Source organism: Aythya marila (assembly GCF_965140915.1).
Source record: "Aythya marila genome assembly, chromosome: 4".
In the NCBI taxonomy this organism is placed as follows: domain Eukaryota; kingdom Metazoa; phylum Chordata; class Aves; order Anseriformes; family Anatidae; genus Aythya; species Aythya marila.
The window spans coordinates 60,698,355-60,711,969 of record NC_139045.1 but is presented as its reverse complement, the minus strand read 5'-3'; the positions used below and the strand labels follow the sequence as shown (position 1 = coordinate 60,711,969).

Sequence of the window (13,615 nt, the reverse complement as noted above, 5' to 3'; positions counted from 1 at the left end):
GAAAGGTTAAATGATCTGATATACGGCTATCCTGCAAAACTCTGAAGTGGTGTAAATAATCTACGTGCTCACGCACATACAGATGACTTGCTAATTCTTCCCAGAAATTTCCACCTCTAGAGTGAAACTAATAGAACTAAATAACAGAATCACAAAATGGTTTGGGGAGGGAACTTAAAGGTCACCTAGAACCCCCTTATCCTTCTCTGCAGGGCTGGAGAATATTCTAGTGTATCTCATACACTTTTGTGCAAAAGTCAGATATTCTTCCTTAAACAACTAATGAAAGTGGGTTTTGCTTATCTGACTCATTTCCCACTGAAGCTTATTAAATAATATTCATATTTTCTACTCTGCTGACTGAGCTGAAGGGCGATAAACCTTCTGGTGACTGGTGGTGTTAAGCAGCCAGAGTACGTAACATTTTCAGCTGCTCCACACAGAGCCATTAAGGAACATCTGCCTATGCTGCTTCTTGTACAAAAAGAGCATGCTTGCTCCCACTTGACGTTTCTTTCCCCTGCAGATGAAAAAAAAGGGTTTACTGTGTTTCACCAGCAATTAACTTTTCCCTGCATTGGTACTCTGTTCCTCCATTTAGACCCACAGGATTCAACATACGCAGAATTCTCACCAGACTGCTTGATTTTTTAAAAAATAAAAATCTATTTAACAGAAATACTACAACTTAAAATGTGTTCCTTACAACACAGCTCCCAAATTCCCAATAAAGAGTCACATGAACCCCTAGAGAAAATGAGTAACTATCTCTCCTCATTAAAAATATTCCTCCGTTGGTCTCCAAGAATTTGTCTCTAAGAAGGAAACAGAACTTTTTTGTGACTTAGAGAGCTCTCTGACAACCAGATAAGGTCACCATCCTAGTTATTCATACTAGGCTTGGTTCCAGAAGTGCAGTCTAGAACATGAGGTTTGCCTGAGCCCCACTGCAGAGGTTTGAAAAGAAGCCTGAATATCATGGATATCTGTACTGTCCCTAGTGCTTGCCAGCTCTGTCCAGGCTGCCTTTTCACTGAAAGCTGATCCACTCTCCTAAGCACTCTTCTTCAAAAGCTCACTTGCATTCCTCGTCCTATCTCAAGTGAAAAGAACTGTCCTGAGAACCTGTAAGCAGATGAAAATCCTGTAATAGCCAGTGGATATTAGAAACCCATAGCCTGAGGCAGCAGGGAGCCCAATGCTTCTTGTAAAATTCACCACATATTTTAAACTCCATGTTATTGCTAAACATATTGGAAATACAAGGAATTGGCATGCACAAAAGAGTATACCAAGGGTGCAGTGTTTGATGGAGACTACATCACTGGCACGAAGTTGTGCATTCTGCTATAATCATGAAAATGTACCAGCATAAGTCCCTATTAATTCAAATATTACAGAAAGTTATCCACCAAACAAGTGTGTCACCTGTGTATGTGAATGACAACTACGGATGGGCATTCCCATCTGGAAGCAGAACTTTTCTGTTTGAATTTTTTTACTTTTTAAATCTCATGAGTTATCTTCTGAAAACTCAAAGCCAAGTTCATTGGGAAATAGCTGCAAAGTAACCTGATTTTAATGTCAAAAGCCAGAAGACCCAGACATCTCTCATCCAAAGTCACTAATATTACCAGGTCTTGTACATTTTTTACTTGCATTAAAAACTTCAGGTTTTAATTTGTAATTTCTTTTTTAGAATATGTTTTTAAAACAAAACCTGGTGAGTCTCATATTCATTTAGTACCATGAGCTAATGCTTTAAAAGAATAAACTTAACTGCACAATGAACAATAAAATCCTGCCATGTTTCCATAAGTGTACTTCAAATGTGGGAAGCCAGATGTTTAATGGTAAACAAGAGTCTGTTGCTAATTCTGCTGTGAATTGTAAAAGCCACCTTACTTTTTTGGAGGGAGAGTAGGAGGAGGGGGGAAAGTAAGAACCTGACTGAGCTTATAAATATGCCATACTGAATACATAGTTTTTCCACATTGTACTTCTCTTCATCTGCGAAATCCAAGTCACCCCTCAAGTCAGTTCTGCTTATAAAAGACTCCAATTCCATTACTTGGTGATTAAAATTATTTATTTTCACACTTTCAAACAGATTCATTTTCCTCACTTTCAGTTTAGTGGATAGCTATTCCAATACAGGAGTACTACCACTGAGTATTACCATCTGACTTCTGCACTTTTAATTTCAGACTTCCAAGCACTGAGACCCTTTTCAAGGACAGACGGGTACTGGCAGGGCAGAATGGAGCAGGCGTGATGCAGGCTGCGTTGAACACCTTGAACATGCAACAGAACAAATGTGCTTGGTGAAATGTCAACAGTGGTAAGAGTCAGTCTTTGAAAAGGAGGGCCAGGCTTCTAAAAAACTCATAAATGGCCTCCATATGAGCTACAAAAAGCAGTGGTTTGCCACCTGAAGCAGATTTTCTGGAGGTTTGTATTTTTACCACTACAGCCAGAAAGGTGCAGAACAGAAAAAGCACTACATGACTGAAGGTGCGAAAATTTGCTGTATTCTACCTCTCAAAAAGCAGAAACTGCAGGACAGTAAAATGAGAGTTGCTTTCAAGACCTCTGTGTCCTGATTACTTATGGAGGTTCCCAATACCAACAAACATTGTACCATGTCATCGGCAGTTCATGCTGCTGATAGAAACCATCACCTCACCCAGCTTGGTTCTGCTACTGATGCCTCTGCATGCTGCTCCTTTGCCTTTGAGTAGGAGGCAGCCACCTCTGACTATGTAACAGAAACAGAATGCAAAGCAGCCTCTGTATCACACACCTAATTTAAACATTTTGTATTAATTTCTCCTTCTGCCACAAGGCAGAGTGGATGAATACAATCAGAGAATGGTTTGGGCTGGAAGGACCTAAAGATCACCCAGTTCCAGCCCCCTGCCATGGGCAGAGACACCTCCACCAGACCAGGTTGCTCAATGTCCCATGCAGCCTGGCCTTGAGCACCTCCAGGGATGGGGCATCCACAGCTTCTCTGGACAACATATGCCAGTGCCTTGCAGCCCTCATAGGAATGAATTTCTTCAAAATATCTAAACTAAACCTACCCTCTTTTAGTGCACATTGCTGGCTCATGTCGAGCTTCTCATCAACCAACACCCTCAGGTCCTTCTCCTCGGAGCTGCTCTCAATCCATTCTCTGCCCTGCCTGTGTTTGTGCTTGGAATTGCCCTGGTGCAGGCATTTGGCCTTGTTGAACCTCGTGAGGTTTGCACAGGCCCACCTCTCCAACCTGCCCAGGTCCCTCTGGATGGCATCCCTTCCCTTTAGTGTGTCAACCACACCACACAGCTGGGTGTCATCAGTAAAATTGCTGAGGATGCACTCAGTCCCACTGTCCATGTGGAGATTATTCTTTCCCCATCAATTACATTCTGTCATTGCTGGGACAGAAAGTTGTCATTGTATAACAGATAGGAGTACATCATACTATTAGAAAAAGGACAAGAGCACTATGAGCAAATTAAAACTAAGAATGAATTCATTATGGTTATCCCAACTGTAACAGAAAAGAACTGAGAGTGATTTGAAAGGGAGCTCTCAAAGCTCCTAGGCCAAAATGGATTATAACACATTTTTCATATACCCATTTTTCTGCTAATGCAATCTCAGATTTTACTTCATAGCTGTTTGCTGTTGGTATAGCAATAGTATACTCAGAGTATAGAAAAGAAAGTGTATGATTAAAATTCAAATCCTGCCCCAAGTTCTCTGTAATCATGGTGTTAAAGCAGAGAAAATTGGTTCTTGAAAAGCCACATTCTAAAACAGAATGATTTGCTTTTCAGAAATACTTTTCTGAGTTTCAAGTATAAAACAACTTTATTTCAGATGACTTAAAAGTATCCAGATGGGGACTTCTATTAAAAGTAGAAATTACCCCACCCACCTTTTAACAGTAGAAATTCATCAGGAACATATCATTTGATGAAAGCCTTCCTAAGATTTTCCAGAAACCTTTGTACTGAGGTAAAATTTTTGCCTTTCTGCTGCGAAAATAGCTCTCAAAGTTTTTCTCCCCCAACTCTAAGCCTATCTTTATAAAGTAATCTAATAGTTTTTTATATGGAATGAGGTATTCTTTCTCTCAAGAGCTGAGATTAGAGAGACTTTGAAAAGAATCATGATATATAAAAAGGAAGGCACAGAGATCTCTACAGAATATGAATTCAGCTTGTGGAGTTGAAAAGTTGAAGAAGGGTTTCTTTGCACAGATCCCATCAATATGCTCTAGGTCAGATGTTGAGAAATGGATTACTCAGAAAGAGGGACCTGGTAATTCCTCAGCTCTTCTAATCTGAAGTATAATCAGCTTCCAATTAGCACAAGAGACACAGTTATTACTTTTTTGTTGGAAAAGGGAATAGTTTTTTTTGTTTGTTTGTTTGTTTTTTTTAAGTGGTACTTATGGTCAAATTTTACTTAATATCAATCTAAGATAGCAACTGAATACCAGAGACCAAGAAATTTAGGAAAATCATAATCTGATTTACAGACATCTTTCCATGCACATTTCACTCTGTTTGAGGAATTGGGAATGGTATTAATAAACAGAAAGTGCTTCTCTCTAAGAATAATAAAAAAATATATTGTAATGTACTTGGACAGTTAGCTTACAATTACAGCAGAATCAACACCTGCCTTAAAGAGTAATGTGTGTGTGCATCTGTGGGCTAAAAGTAAGGATCAAACTGTTTATGGTGCTCTTATAGAAACATACAACCAAAGCACTGGTAAGTAAGCATGGGCATAGGTACAGTAGAGTAAGTATATACAGTTAGTACATGTGTATGCTTAGGTAGCTCTTGTCTATGTATAATTCTTGATATAAATTATCATCTATAGTCATCATTAGATGAGAACAATGGCATTTGTTCTATCAAGCCATCCTAACTCAAACATTTTAATGATTTCCTCTTGTTTGACCTGCATTTATAGTCACTGTTTTTGCATTGCAAAAATGCAGTAAAGATACAGAACATGTAAAAGCGAGGTTAATAAACCAAGGTAATAGCTTTTTCTCACTAACAAAGGTGAAACATAAAAACAGCTTAAAAGGTAACTGTCACCTGCTACAGATTTTCTTTTTTTTTTTTTTTTTTAAGAAAAAAATATTCAAACATTTTTTAGTGTAGCTTGGTAGTGACTGAAAGTTTTAGTACCATATATTATGTCATCTAGTTCTGTCTTCTCCAACTCTTGTCTTTTACTAAGGTCATTTAATGAGTTTCCGTTTATGCACATCAGTTACAATTAAGCACGAGACAAGAAGTAATACTCTTTAGCACCACAGTTTGGCTGCAGCTTTGCAACAAAATCACATGAGGATCTATAAAATACAGGTGAAATGACGTTTTGGTAATTCCAGGAAAAAGCCCCTAAGGTCAATTCATCTGAGCAGACTGCAGACATGAAGACAAACCCTATGTCTTTGCATAGCCTGAACTCTTCTACCTGTTGCTCCCCCCTAATAAGAGCTGTTGAGTGTGAAACCCAGGTCGCCAGCCACATAGACAACCCGCTAAAGCTGTTCTGTAGCACCTGCAGGGAACTGTTGGAAGCAAAGTTTGTGCACAGGATGCTCTCAGGAAGCACCTTACAGGAGAGCGGCGCTTTCCTTGCCCTCCTCCCAGGCAGGGGCCACGGGCAGAGGCAGCTCCAAGCCTGGGCTGGGGCAGCCTCACCTCGCTGGGAAGGCTGCCAGGGGCAGACCTACCTTGGTGAGCTGGGCAATCTTCTTGCACATTTTCATGTGAATTTCCTTATTGCAGCCTTCCGCCGAGCTGCTGCGAAGGGCTTTAGATCCATTGCAAGTCCCGGGCTGATGAAGCTTGTTTATGCCGGAGGCCATTAGGCTGGAAATATTTTAATCAAGTCCGTTTGTGTATGCTCTGGGCAGCGTGAGCCTGTCCTCGCTGCTCGCCTCCCCACACTCAAACCCCTGCAGCACTGGAGGAACTTCAGCCCCAAACAGGGCAAGCTGCAGCAGCTGCTTCTCTCCCTTCTGTGCAGATGTCCCAGTCCTTCAGCAAAACACCCAGGCGAGGAGGCAGAGAACAGCATGTGCAAGCCTTCCTGATCGTGGCGTGTTATTTATTTTTTTTCCTCCCCTTCTTTTCAAATGGTTGAGCTTCCGCCAGGAGAAGATGCCAGCGGCTGGATGCTACAAATTCCCCACAGGATACGCTGAGCCAGCGGCACAGATGTTGCTGGGGATCTAATAAGAGAGATTGTCTGCAGATTAAATCATGTTGCCTTCCTGGACTGCTGAAGGATCGCAGGGGTCGTCAGAGGAGGATTATAGCTCCTTTCACAAGCTCTGCTATTTTGGCAGTGCTCTCAAAGTCCAGATGGACCAATAAAGTGATGAAGGAAAGCTAGTTCAATTTTTGCTGCTCTGCTGAAAGCAGAACGAAGCAGTTCTGCCACCTCAAACACAGCTGAGCCCCGGAAAGGTGTCCCGGAGCCGCTCAGCCTGCTTTATCCAGAGACTGGCCAGTTCCCCTCAGATGCACTAAACACATTGGAAAGAAGCCTGAAGAAAATGGACAATATTGCTGGGCTCTTTTTCTTCATCTGCAGCTACTTATTCTCTTCAAAAAGACCACACTTCAAAATGTAAAAATAAATAGGTTAGAGCACAGCAAAAGCAGGAAAAAGGCATAAAAAAGGCAAGCTATTAAAATGCGACTTTTTTTTTTAAATGGTTCAGTAAAGTGTTGTGAAAGAAGGAAACGCTTACTGGACATGTTTAAACAAGCCCAGGAGACAGCAGGAGGAGGAGGAGGAGAAAGCAAAGTAGGGGGAAAACAGAGGTGGAGAAGAAAAAGGAGAATGAACAGGTAGGAGAAGCTGAGAGCTGCTCAACACCCTGCGATGTGTCACCACAGCCAGTGCAAGGGACCCCAGAGAGTAAGCCCCATCTCTGCCCAGATAGGTACAGAGGGAACAGAGCTGCTTCTTCCCCCTGTCCCACGCAGGTACTGCGGCTTCCCCGGCCCCCTCTCACCTCCTGGCAGCACTTCCTGTCCTTCTCCAGCTAGAAGCTTCCACTTTGCTTGCCGTGGCTTTGAAAAAGAGCTTCTTGTGCTCAGAGTTGGGAAGGAGAATTATCCAGTGTCAGCTAAGGGCAGAGCAAAAGGAATCTGCAGAAAAAGGGAAATCCTCGATGAGGACAAAAAGGGATAAGGTCCTGTTAAGAATAAGCAGTTCAAGAGGAAACAGATTGGGCAGAAGAAGAATGCCTCCAGGCAGCAGGGGGGAGAGGGAGGAGTGAGAAGATGTAAGAAGAGAAGATCTTGGGACAGAGAAACCAAACCCTTTAACTGCTGGGAGAAAAAGAGGGACTCCAAAGCTTTGGAGGCAGATCTTCACTCCAGGAGTGAGAGTGAAGACTGACTGAGAAACTTGCAGAAAGAAAACACCAGGGAGGAAAATGAAGATGGTCACAACTGATGCTAGATACTAAGCAGGGAAGAGAATTTAGCCCAGAAAAAAACATTACTAAGAAAAGATAAGAAACAATCTTTGCACAAAGTAATACCTAAGTGTGGTATCTTCATTAATTGGCATTAGTGTCTGAGATGCTGCTGCCTGGGACTGGAACTTTTTCTGTGACTATGGCATAAGGACACTCCATTGTCAGTTGCCTGGTATCTAATAAAGATGTGCACACACAAAAGTTCAACTCTGCCAATGTATGGTTTTATTATCGTCTCTACATGGTCACTGACTTGAGGAAAAAGAAGGCAGGAACTTAATTATATACATAATTTTGATAAAATTGGCAAGCTTATTAGGACAATCAAGAGAACACAAAGGGCTAGCACTGTTTCCTAGCTACCTTGTTTCCTCAGAAAAAGAACAAAATTGAATGAAAATAGAACGCTATTAAGATAAATGCAAAGGGTTTTAAAAATACTTGCAATAAGTTACCTGTATTACAACTCTAATACAGAGATAGCAATTTTTATTTTTATTTTTATTTATTATTATTTTTATTTTTTTCCCCTGAACAGCAGGGTAGTACATCGCTGGACCTGAATGCATGCCTGGATGGAGACTTGAGACACTTTCACTGGCAGACAGATGAGGAGCACAGAACTTCAGGTACACTGGGAAAGCAATAAACAACAGGTTATTTTCAGATAGTCCATTAATATGTTTTGGGGGATTAGAAGGAAAAGCTTGAGGCTTTGGTACAAGATGGTGTTTTAGCAGGACATAACTGGTCACTGATAAATTATTCTTATTCTGAGTCCAGACAAGAGTTGTCAGCTAACAGCTCAAACATTGGAAAAGCTTTGGTCAGACCTTATGCACCAAAAAATGCAACCAGAAAACATAACTTCACAGGAAGCTCAAGGTTTCATTAGTTCTGCTACTCAGGAAAACACTTGATTTCAGTAACAGAATTTCAGCAGAGATTTTAAATGAGAATTTGACTTATTTTATTTTCTTTTAATTGAATCTAGGGGTTGCCTGTGGATAAGAAGACAAAGCAAGAACATCACAAAGGGTAATTTAAGCAGGTACTATACAAAAGTGGATTTTAAGTGAACCATGTGAGCACATAAGTGGATGAGAAAAATGTTCTTGAACTTGGAGCTGTACAAGGCGAAGATGCAGTTTAAAATACAAATGAGAACAGTCTAAACAGAAAACACACATGCATACACAATTCTGCTCGAATTATTATTGTTGCATTTGTTATACATAAATTATGAAAGAGAAGGTAGTTATGGCACTATAGTCTTCAAGTCTGTTAGCAACTGTACACAGGTTTATAGCTTTGCTGCTCAAGTGCGTTAATTCATTTTTTTATTAACAAAATTGTGTCATATGAATAGAAGACTATATGCCTTCCACTTTCAGTACCTGCTGCTTGTTCAATATGCAGACTACACTACAGCTTCTGTAAGTTTTATATCCTCCTTTGCAGTCCTCCTAACTCAACTGACTGTGGTGTGCATACTGAAGCTTAGAGATGTTTGTTCCACAAGCTTTAGTCTCCTCATCCTTAGCATTTGGAACAACACAGCACGTGGACTATCACTACATGTGAGTATGTTCTTTCCCTTACTTTGATGGAGGACTGAGACATTGTTACATAGTAAAAATTAGATATTCTGTTCATCACATTCTCCCAAAATTTGTCCGGTCTGTTTTTTTGTTGTTGTTGTTTGTTTGTTTTTTGATAATGTAGTATTGAAGGATTTTTTACTGTTCTCAGTCAGTGTAGAAGTCAACAGGACTTCTGGTGAGTTCTCCTTCTTTGTAGGAGAACAAAAAAATAAATAAATTATCCTTCCATAATATTTGTATACTACCTTTTTCCCTCTGTCACAAAGAAAAGAAACTTAGAAAAAAACCTGCACTCGAAGTTAAGTAACTTTTGAGTTCTTATCCTTTTACCATGGTACCAAAGCAATCTGTTATTGCCTGGTTAGCATAATAGCACTTGTTCTTGTCACACATTTAGTCTATAGAAGTGACTCATGTCAGAAACAATCTCTGGCAGCTGATCACTTAATGTCAGTAAAGACATCAAAGTCAGTAAAAAGCCTCTAAGTCAACATCATCAGGGTCAACAAATGGGAGAAGGTGCAATTCTAGGTACGATTACAAAATCCTTGCCACCAAGCAAATTAGCTTTCTGCTTACATGACTGAAACAAATGGCTGGAAAGCTTTCATAGTACCATCTTTCAAATTCTTAATGATTTAAACATCAATACAATTAAAATAAGGTGTGACCCACCATCAAATTCACCCATTTTATCCTCGCTATCTCAACTGAAACATAAGTCCATCAATCCAGCATTATTTATACCTACAGAAAAAAATGTGTAGGATACACAAGGTAAGACTAGCTGCTATTAAAATGGCCACAATTCATGAATTCTAAGACACAAAGAAGATACTTCTGCTGCAAATGTTTAATGCATAAGCATTGTCCTTAGTTTAGTGTATTGCAAACAGCTTTCCCAAAGCACAATTAATACAGAGCCCAATTCTTCCACTATTTATTTGAATACCAGTTCCACTGAAGCCAGTGGGATTTTTTTTTTAATTTATTTATGAGGGCAAAATTAAACTGATCCCCCAGATTAGACTCTACTGATGTTTTCCAGCCCAATAAAATCTCCATTTGAAAATGGTGTAACAATACAGATAGTCATTAACTGTCATGGTAGATTTCAAATGGCAAAGCCCTATCAGTAAAACAGATTTACAACTTCTCAAGTCAGTGTCTCAACAAAGGAAGATGCATCCCTAAGTGAAATGCTAATTTAACTCATAGATCACTAGTCTCGTTATTGATCTCCATTTAAATTCATTTTGATCATGGACTACCTTTTTGATTTCAGTATAGAATTAAGGGACTGTTTTTTTTTTCCTTCTTACAGAAGAAAAGAAAGAAAGAAAAAAAAAAAAACAAAACACCGGAAAGAGGAATAAGAAGTGGTCAGAAGATCCATCAGAACAGCTATCCTCCCCACCTAGTTCATTATCCTGCTTCTAGTAAAGCTTGTTTAGGGGTTGAAAGCCAGAAAAAGGACAAGCATAAAGAGATCCTGTCACTAGTATATCCTGGGTAATTACAATGATGGGATTATGTAACTATTTTACAATTTTCCTTTCCTCCCCCTTCATAAGGCAAACAGGATTTGAGAGTCCAATTCAAAACTCATCCGAAGTGGGGCTGATTTCCTCATTGACTAAAAATAGTAACTATTTGAGAACTCGTATGCAATTTTATAGCTGCCTTACACACACATTTTGGAGGAATGTGGCATACAGAATCTCTGATTACTACTGCATAATGATGGCCCTATTATGGATGAAGTATTCCTGTGCTTATACTTTAGTATGGAAGCTGGAACCAACCAGATGGAACAGTTATAAAAGCCCTGGAACACAAACTAAATGGGATAGCAACAACTCTCTTTTTTTAACCTGCTTTTTACCCAGTGACTTACAAGTGAAATTACCACAAAGTGAACGGCATGCAGCAAGTTTTGCTCACTGGCGCTGTGTATCTGTTCACATAACAGGACTGACAAAGGAAAGAGAAAGGCTCTTGAGCAGTGCCATCAGAAGAGACGGATACAGTCAGAAAGAGACAGCATTAACAGATGAGATCACTACTTGGAAGGACAAGGCGAGAATCTTCAGCATGCTTCCCTCCAAAGCCTGCAGCAGCATCCAAGATCTGATTGTCATCATTGCTTTCCTTTTCAGTTAGGTCTGTGAGCTCCTCCTGGCCTGATCTGCTCAACCCCCCTCGGCACTGCAAGACTGGGCCCAAGCTGGTATAGTCACTACCTTCATGCTTGTCCTGCCCTGCCTCAGCTCCTCATCCCTCTGGAAGCAGCTGGCTCTCACTGAGTCCTGACATTTATTTCAGACCAGGACTGGAGTCCCAGGGCTGAGCTGAAATGAGGTTACCAGGACCCATGGGCAAAGCCTGGAAACCCCAGGGAGGCTGCTCAGGGGCCATTAAGGCTTAATAGCACACTCAGGGCTCTGAAACATGACCTGCAAAAACTCTGACAGCAAATCCTTCCACCAGTTAAACAAAGTAAGTAGCTATTATCACAAGAAGATAGTTACACTTCATGGAAATCTGGATTGCTGTGGCATATTTACCTGAAAGCCAGTATGTCTAACCAGGTTAGACTTCAATTTGTCACAACAGAAGCTTGACTTCCATTTCAATCTAGAAACACAAAGCCTAGCAGAAATATTTAAAGCAGACTGAAGAAATAAATCTCACATCCTGGATGAAATCGATCATAAGGGACTGCAAGGTATTCACAGGGGAAAATCTCCATCTGTAGATCTGAGATGCAGGCAGACACAACTCGATTGCTAAATGTGAACCAAAAGTAATACAGTTTGCATTATTAGTTTCACTTAAAATAAAAGTCCTGGGTTTTTAAAGTCACAAGAATCACAAAGTTTTACTTGTTCTCTTCCCATTTCAATGCTCTTCTTCATAAACAGACTACTGTGGTGGAAAAAAAGCTGGATGAATTTAATTTTCCAGCACAAATATCTTAAATAGAAATATGATTACACATCATATTTTTCCCAGAAAATATGAATTTAAAAATAAATAAACAAAAACTCACTGAGGATTCACTGTTGATTACAGTGTTTTTGTAGGCTGTTTCTCTAATTAAAAAAAAAGTAGACACAGATGTTTTAACAAATATGACTCTATGTAACTAATATACTTGAACATATAGAATCCATTTCCTGCTCTCTAGGAGCAGAATGGGATTAGTCCAGATCCACAGGTTTACCAATTAATAGAAAATACAAATGACTCGTCTTTAAAAAGTAGGTAGCTGTTGAATATATGGAAATGTATGGTAGTATGATGTCTGAAAAATCTCCCTGCTACATGTATAAGTGATTTTTTTTTTCTTGCTGCCTCTGTCCATTCTCCACAAATAGCTCATATAACCCATAATCCTTGACACATTTGTAAATGGAAAATCATTCCATTATTTTGTTGATAAAAATCTACTAAATACTGTGACGATTCAGATATGAAACAATACTGACCCCTAGTGTTCATCTATTTTTTTCCTCAGAAAACAAAACAAAACACAAACACAAAACCAATACTTCTTCAGCATGGTTTCTGCCTATTTGACCCGCTTTCACTCATAATGGTATGTCACCCGTCCTTACTAAATAACTATTGTCACTTGAGGTTATTAGACACGTTTTTATAAGCCTAAACACAGATAAACTACCCTAAGTTCCTAGGGCTCACAGTGAACAACTTATGTCCACATTTTTGAATGTTGTCTCTAATTAGGAAGTGCTCAGAATGTTTCCACCCGACTCATCATACACTGCACCTTGCTTCTTGTAAAGTATCCCCCCCTCTCACAGCACGTTCTGTAACCATGTCTCTGGAGTTTCAGCTTATTTGACCTTTCCCTTAATGAGATACAGAATTTATTCATACTTCAATGGATACAGTAGGTTTATGACAAATGCTTGAAAATGCAGGGGAAAATTTACACTAGAAAAGATGTAATCTGGAAGAACACAAATATTCTTTCCAACAAGGCAGCTACAACTCTTGTAATTTCTGCCCCCTTACAAATGACACAAAACAGAACGATGTTTCAGTAAGAAAGGGTTTTTATTGCTTTTAGACACAGGCAGAGCTTGGCTTGCTACCCCACTTGCTTTGGTCTAAGGCTCCCAATGAGAAAAATGCAGCTATACACATCTTTCTGGGTGATTGCATCTGGAGAGGACTTTGGCAGAGTGCTGTGGGCAGTGCCAGGGTTTTGCAGACATATTCAGCTATTTGCATATACGTAGACCACTAAAACTAAACATTCGTCTCAGCTCTTAGTGTGTCCATACTCCCAAGATAACAAAATCACAGATACGTTGAGGTCAGAAGGGATCTCTGAAGAAATCTAGTTTAATCCCCGGGCCAAGCAGGATCACCAATGGCACACTGCGCAGGATGGCATCCAGGTGGGTTTTGAGTATCCCCAGAGAAGGAGACAGCACAACCTCTCTGGACAACCTGTTCCAGT

The 13,615-nt window shown here is 40.0% G+C and overlaps 1 protein-coding gene across 2 annotated transcripts in view; it reads right to left on the bottom strand.

The window, feature by feature from the left end:
- The window catches only part of FAM184B (family with sequence similarity 184 member B), a 39,590-nt gene extending 32,399 nt beyond the window's left edge, over window positions 1-7,191 (bottom strand). The window contains exons 1-2 of one of the 2 annotated variants that reach the window (XM_082758844.1): window positions 7,049-7,191; window positions 5,756-6,648 (exon numbers count right to left, since the gene is read on the bottom strand). In XM_082758844.1, the coding sequence (XP_082614970.1) occupies window positions 5,756-5,890 (135 nt within the window). In that variant the 5' untranslated portion in view covers window positions 5,891-6,648; window positions 7,049-7,191. The remainder of the gene's footprint in view (window positions 1-5,755; window positions 6,649-7,048) is intronic. The other variant, XM_082758843.1, reaches the window with a different exon arrangement.
- Between the last annotated feature and the right edge of the window lie 6,424 nt (window positions 7,192-13,615).